This window comes from Amaranthus tricolor, chromosome 15 (assembly GCF_026212465.1).
Source record: "Amaranthus tricolor cultivar Red isolate AtriRed21 chromosome 15, ASM2621246v1, whole genome shotgun sequence".
Taxonomy (NCBI): Eukaryota; Viridiplantae; Streptophyta; class Magnoliopsida; order Caryophyllales; family Amaranthaceae; genus Amaranthus; species Amaranthus tricolor.
The window spans coordinates 10,823,197-10,828,864 of record NC_080061.1 but is presented as its reverse complement, the minus strand read 5'-3'; the positions used below and the strand labels follow the sequence as shown (position 1 = coordinate 10,828,864).

The following is a 5,668-nucleotide window of genomic DNA, read 5'->3' as shown; positions in this document are numbered from 1 at the left end:
TTCAACACATTAGGTCCAATTGCATTATTATCCCATAACAAAACAGTACTAGCATGTATATAAAGGAAAACCCATTAATAATCCATATTGTGATAATTCCGCAATACAATTAAAACCAAGAAAGCAAAATTCTCCAAAAAAAGACCAAGAAATCAAAACGCCAAAATCAATAATTCTTGCCAGATGAAGGAGGAGTCCCAAGAAGGCTAGCCTGTTGAAGTTCCATGGCTTCCAACTGACCATCACGTTCAAGCTCGATTATAAGAGGAAGAGCAATGACCAAAAACGAAGTACCCAAAATCCAAGCAGCTTTACCAGTACTTTTAAGGAGTTTCTTGGTAACACAGGCAGCATCGGCAGCAGTTTGTTTGCTGTATTGAAAAATGGCTGATTCAGAAACAGTGCTTGAAACTCTTCCTAGAACACCTCCTCTTCCATTGTTGCTGCTTGATCCTATCCTTTTTCTTCCACTGTTAGATGCCATTATCAAATTGGAGAGGGGAATCGAAAAGATGTATTAGGAAGAAAAGGTTTTTGTTGTTTGGAGGCACAAGCAGAAAAAGGAGCTATACAATACCTAATCGAGAGTCTTCGCGAATAAATTTGTCGAAGTGGGAGGGTTTTAGATGCCACGTTTTGGTGCGGGCCGGGGGATTCCTAGTACAAGTAAGTAGGGTAAATTATTAATAATAAATCAAGTTTTATTTAATTTCTCGAAAATAATATTTTTTGCAAATTAACTTATATATTAGGTGTATTTGCTAAATAAGTTTACTTATAATCTATAAAAATTTTTAAAATTATTTTGTAAGTCAAGAATAAGAAATAAACAATAGTCATTGGTTAGCTCATAATCTAATCGTAAATTAAATAGAAAGTGGGCTAAGAATTATTGTCATTGGTTAGTTGTACATTAGTTTTGGTTTCTCTGATGTGTCTCCTTCTGTAGGCCTTATTATCTTATCTACAACCTTTGGGTTGAATCTCTTTGGTTAATTTAGTATTGTAGAGCTCAGGAAGATGGTAGAGGATGAAGAACGTACATATTTTTAAGTATGAAAATTGTGACTTGATTTTTGTTATCGGCATAAATTCAAATGTGTATTGATTTTTCTATGACTATTTATGTGTTTATGTTTTTGTTGGTGCCCCATGGGACTCTTAATCCTGTATCCGTCACTGATAAGTTTCAATGTTTGGCACGTCGCAAGTTGTAATTTATGTAATTTAATACTTAAAAGGTTAATTTTAAATTATTTAATATTAGTTTCAATGTTTGGCACGTCGCAAGTTGTAATGATAATTTTAAACCTTGTAATTGTTCTTTTAGGGTTTCGAATTGAGCTTTTAAGTTTTGTAATTGATCTTTTATGTCTTTAAATTGTCAAATTTCATGGCTCAAAGTGTCAATTCCAAAGTCTTTGAATTGGTCTTTTAAATCTTCAAATTGACCTTTTAAGTCGTGAAATTGGTAAAAAATTTATATATAATTGGACCGAACCAAAAAGGTGTATATGGATGATCTCACCCAAGATTTTGTAAGCACACAATGTCACAACTGATAAACATGTTTCTTGGCCCAACCTAGTAGTTTATTAAAAAAGAAAAAAATAATTTTTAAATTTTGAAAAATTCTAAATGGCAGCATTGTGGTTTTGTGAAATGTGAGTGCTAGCACTTTTCGAATTTTTTTTTTCACATAATAGCAACAATGTTTCAATTTTACAAAATCCATAGTAAACTATTAAGTAGAAGTATTTGTTAAAATTTATTAAAAAGACTAATTTACCCTTACATTGAGTGTATTTTCTTCTTTTTTTTATGTATTATTAATGAAAAAGAAAAGGAAAAAAAAATCCTAAACCACCCCTTTCATACCTAGCCACATCCTAACATCAACCTCCACCCACCAACTACTCACTTACCATAGCCTTGACATTGCTATATAGTAAGCATCCAAGCTTGATCCTACTTTAAATAATGAAGACAAAAATTCACCAATATATATTAGACTAGTGTTTCAATACCATTGACAATTCACCCAATCATTTATAGTTCAGTAAAAATAAAATAAGAGATCTGACAATTAGTGTATTAAGAGTAAAACTTAAGAATTGTGTACTTTGCCCTGCATCCATGTATTTGGCCCTAAAGCGACCATGAATGGAATCTGCAAACAAGCCATTGATTGTATCGACATAACGGCTTAATTGATTGTTGAGCATGTAACTCAACACATTCCCTCGCTCTATATACATAAAGACGATTCAGATGGGGGGCTAGGTTCTTGAAGGAAGCTTGCATATTTTCTTTTTTAAAGAAAATAAGACCATTAAACACAAAAAGAAAATCTTAAAAAGTTCAAAGTTAACAGAATTGGAAGTTTTTTAACGGAATTTGCTACGGAATTTTAAATTCAATCCTTTTTGCTATCAGGTGGAAAAAACTTTAAAAAGTGCTACCACTCGCGTTTCGCCTAACCACAATACTACCATGTAGAGTTTCCCTTAAAAGTTAAGCAAACACAAAATATGTGCATTTCTTGTTTCTTTTCGCTTCTCTTTTTTTAATTGGGAAAACATATAGATAAACACTGAAAACGCTGAAGGCAAGACAACCAACAGAAAGAACCCTATGGAGGGGAAAAATTCATTAGAACAAGACCCCCCGTAGATAAGCCACTCAAAAAGGAGACATACGAGTGGACTATGCAAAAGTAGATACCAATCTTTTGCAAGCTTTGAATAAGCTTTTTTAGCCGTTTAAGGCAATATGTACACTAAAAGCAAACAACAACACCAGCAATACATTAGAATATTAGCACTAAATACTTCTCAATTATTATGTGTTGAGTAACTTGCGCACTTGGATACGCTTGAACCAGCAGCAACACACTCTTAGCATTTTCCCCTACTTTTTACAAAAATGGTAGCACATCATGTTACATATACAACAGGATAACAAAATCTATTCAGCAAAGTAACAGTATGATTGTTTAGCCGCACAAGCATCATTATTTCATCATTAAGACATCAACTTCTCCTCTCTTCCCATCTAAATTGTCTTTTTCAAAATTTTCGCTCTATTTATGATGTTTTGCAATATATAATCTAATTTGGACACATTCTTTAATTTATAGCTCTTTGTGTCGTATCAAAGATCAAGTCATCATATTCTGATTGTGGTTGACACTGCTAGAAAAGATTTTTTGATTTTGATAATGTGCACCGACCAAATAGTTAAGAATAAGTAAATCATGTTGCTAGCGTAGTCATATTTTCACTTTTTAAAGTATATTTATTAATTTTATTTTGTTATTTCAGCGTCATTGTTGTAATTTATTGTTATATATTTTAATTATAAGATAAGATGATAGAAGTTAAACTTGATTGGGTTATGAATGATGAGTAGCTTGGATTATGGGATCTATCTTGCTTATTGGATGGAGTAATTTCAAAAAACTGATAAAATGAAACATCTTTATTTGTAGTTTTAGATATTCAAATTAATGATATTTTGATATGGCAAAATTTATTTCTAGTAATAAGAAAATTGGTATACTTTTCTATAACATATTAATAAGTATATTAGGTGTTTTAGTATGTTAAAGTAGATGTTTTCAATTATAAATGTGGCTATTGATGGATCCTTTAAAAATCACACATTAAAAGTTATATTTTTTGTGCTAATAGGTGTTTATAGTGTTTATAGTGTTACAGTAGTGTTTATAGTGTTTAGAGTGGGGGTTTACAATAATTATAGTAGGTGTTTATGGTATTGAAAGTAGGCATTTATGGTCTTAAACGTAGGTGTTTATAGTACTTACAGTAGATATTTCTAGTATTTAAAGTAAATGTTTGTCGTAATCGAAGTAAGTGTTTATAATTTTCAAAGTAGGTGTTTATAGTATGTATAATAGTTCGTTATAGTGTTCAAAGTAGGTGTTTATAGAATTCTAAGAAGATATCTTAAGTACAAAAAAATATCTGATTATAACAATAAGCGCATTGAGGTACATTTCTTGTATAATTGCTTCATGTAAAGGAAAAAGGTATTAAAATGCTGACACTATACATTATATAATTTTTTAATTTGGTGTTTTATAATCGAATTCCAATCCTATTTTTTTTATTATTGCTTGATTTCTCTTCTCAAAATGTCATTTTAATCTTTCATTTTTCCTGTGTGACTGATTTTTCTAAATTAAGGACAACAAATGGTGCATGTTTAATTATCTCTGTACTTTCTTTTGTTGGAATGTATCATCTTGCATTGTTATTTCTATAACAAGATAGTATACGTTTACATGAAGGTACTTAATAACCTTTCTAGCATCTTTATTGTGTTGTATTTTTTAGAGCAAGATTATAAAACTTACTTCCCATATTGTACCTCCATTATAGTGTCACCATCTTTTGTTATGCATTATTATCTTCAGTATAAGGTTCATTTTGATTGTGGAATATCTTTTCCCATACTTCCTTTTTAATAAACTTCAATTTTTGTCCAATGTGGTATTATGAATTTTTTTTAGGGTTTTTTTTATATAGAATGGCTATGTAGTAGTCGCAAGTAATGAAAACACAACCACTCAATTGCAATTTAAGTTTTTGCATATGCATTTCATATTGGTTTCGCCTTGTAACTTTTTTGTTTGTGGATAGTCATTTATCTATAACCAACATAATGGATAACAATAGAAATTAATAACTGAACGTGATGTTTTTATTAATAATGGTAGTAGGTGTTTTGATCAATAAAAGTAGGTGCTTTTTTTTATTGTGATAGTAGGTATTTAATCATATCAAGAGTAGTAGTTTTTTCTTGTAAACCATATTTTGTCTGCAAATCGTTAAAATAATCATTATTTACTTAAATTACAATATGTTCTGTGCTAAAATACACATATGAACATTAAGAAAATAAGATAAGAAAAACAACAACAAATAGCACTATACAACCACCAAGGATGTATTACACGTACACTAGTCATGTGACTACTCATGGAGATTGTAGACTGGCCCCACAGACCAACACAAGTCTTTCTAGCGCACTTTGGCCTCACTCATGCGCACCCGAGAAAACTTCCCAAGAGGTCACCCATCCTAAGATTGCTCCCCACCAAGCAACTTAATTGTGGAGTTCATAGCAAGCAAATGGGCTCCCTAGAAAAGAAGATGCACCCTATTGATATGAATAGTCTATCAATTCTTTTTAAAGCTAAATTTGGGGTATCACACTTAAGGAACCAACTAAACCAAAAGCTTGTTGAGTTGGTTCCTTGGCATGGTATCAAAAGCCTACGTGATGGAAGATCACGGGTTCGAATCTCAATCACCCCTCATTTAAAGTGGAACATTCAGCGCTTTTGCGCATCCACACTTCTAGCCCAATGGGCTCTCGTGTGTAGGGCCAGTCTACAGTTTCCATGATTAGTCACCGGTGGTGTGAGGAGCAGGGGTGTTACATGAACCCACCTTAACATATAAATTAAAAAAAATGTGTTGCTCATTATTGAAAATTTGAAAAAAGTAAGACAATTAAACAACTTTTTTCCCAAAATAAGCTCCGTGAAAAATTGTTTCCCAAAATAAGCGTCCGTACATCCAATTCTAGGTTTGGGAAGAGTCGCTGTTAGTAACAGCGAAAGAGCCCAAAAAAAAATTAA

At 31.8% G+C, this 5,668-nt stretch overlaps 1 protein-coding gene across 1 annotated transcript; it reads right to left on the bottom strand.

The window, feature by feature from the left end:
• Window positions 1–623, bottom strand: LOC130801698 (mitochondrial import receptor subunit TOM9-2-like). Its single transcript, XM_057665581.1, has one exon. The coding sequence runs from the start codon at window positions 482–484 to the stop codon at window positions 167–169; it is 318 nt and encodes a 105-aa protein (XP_057521564.1). The 5' UTR covers window positions 485–623; the 3' UTR covers window positions 1–166.
• Between the last annotated feature and the right edge of the window lie 5,045 nt (window positions 624–5,668).

Excerpts from the sequence above, each read along its gene's own strand:
- LOC130801698 (XM_057665581.1), bottom strand. The coding sequence starts at position 484 with ATGGCATCTAACAGTGGAAGAAAAAGGATAGGATCAAGCAGCAACAAT.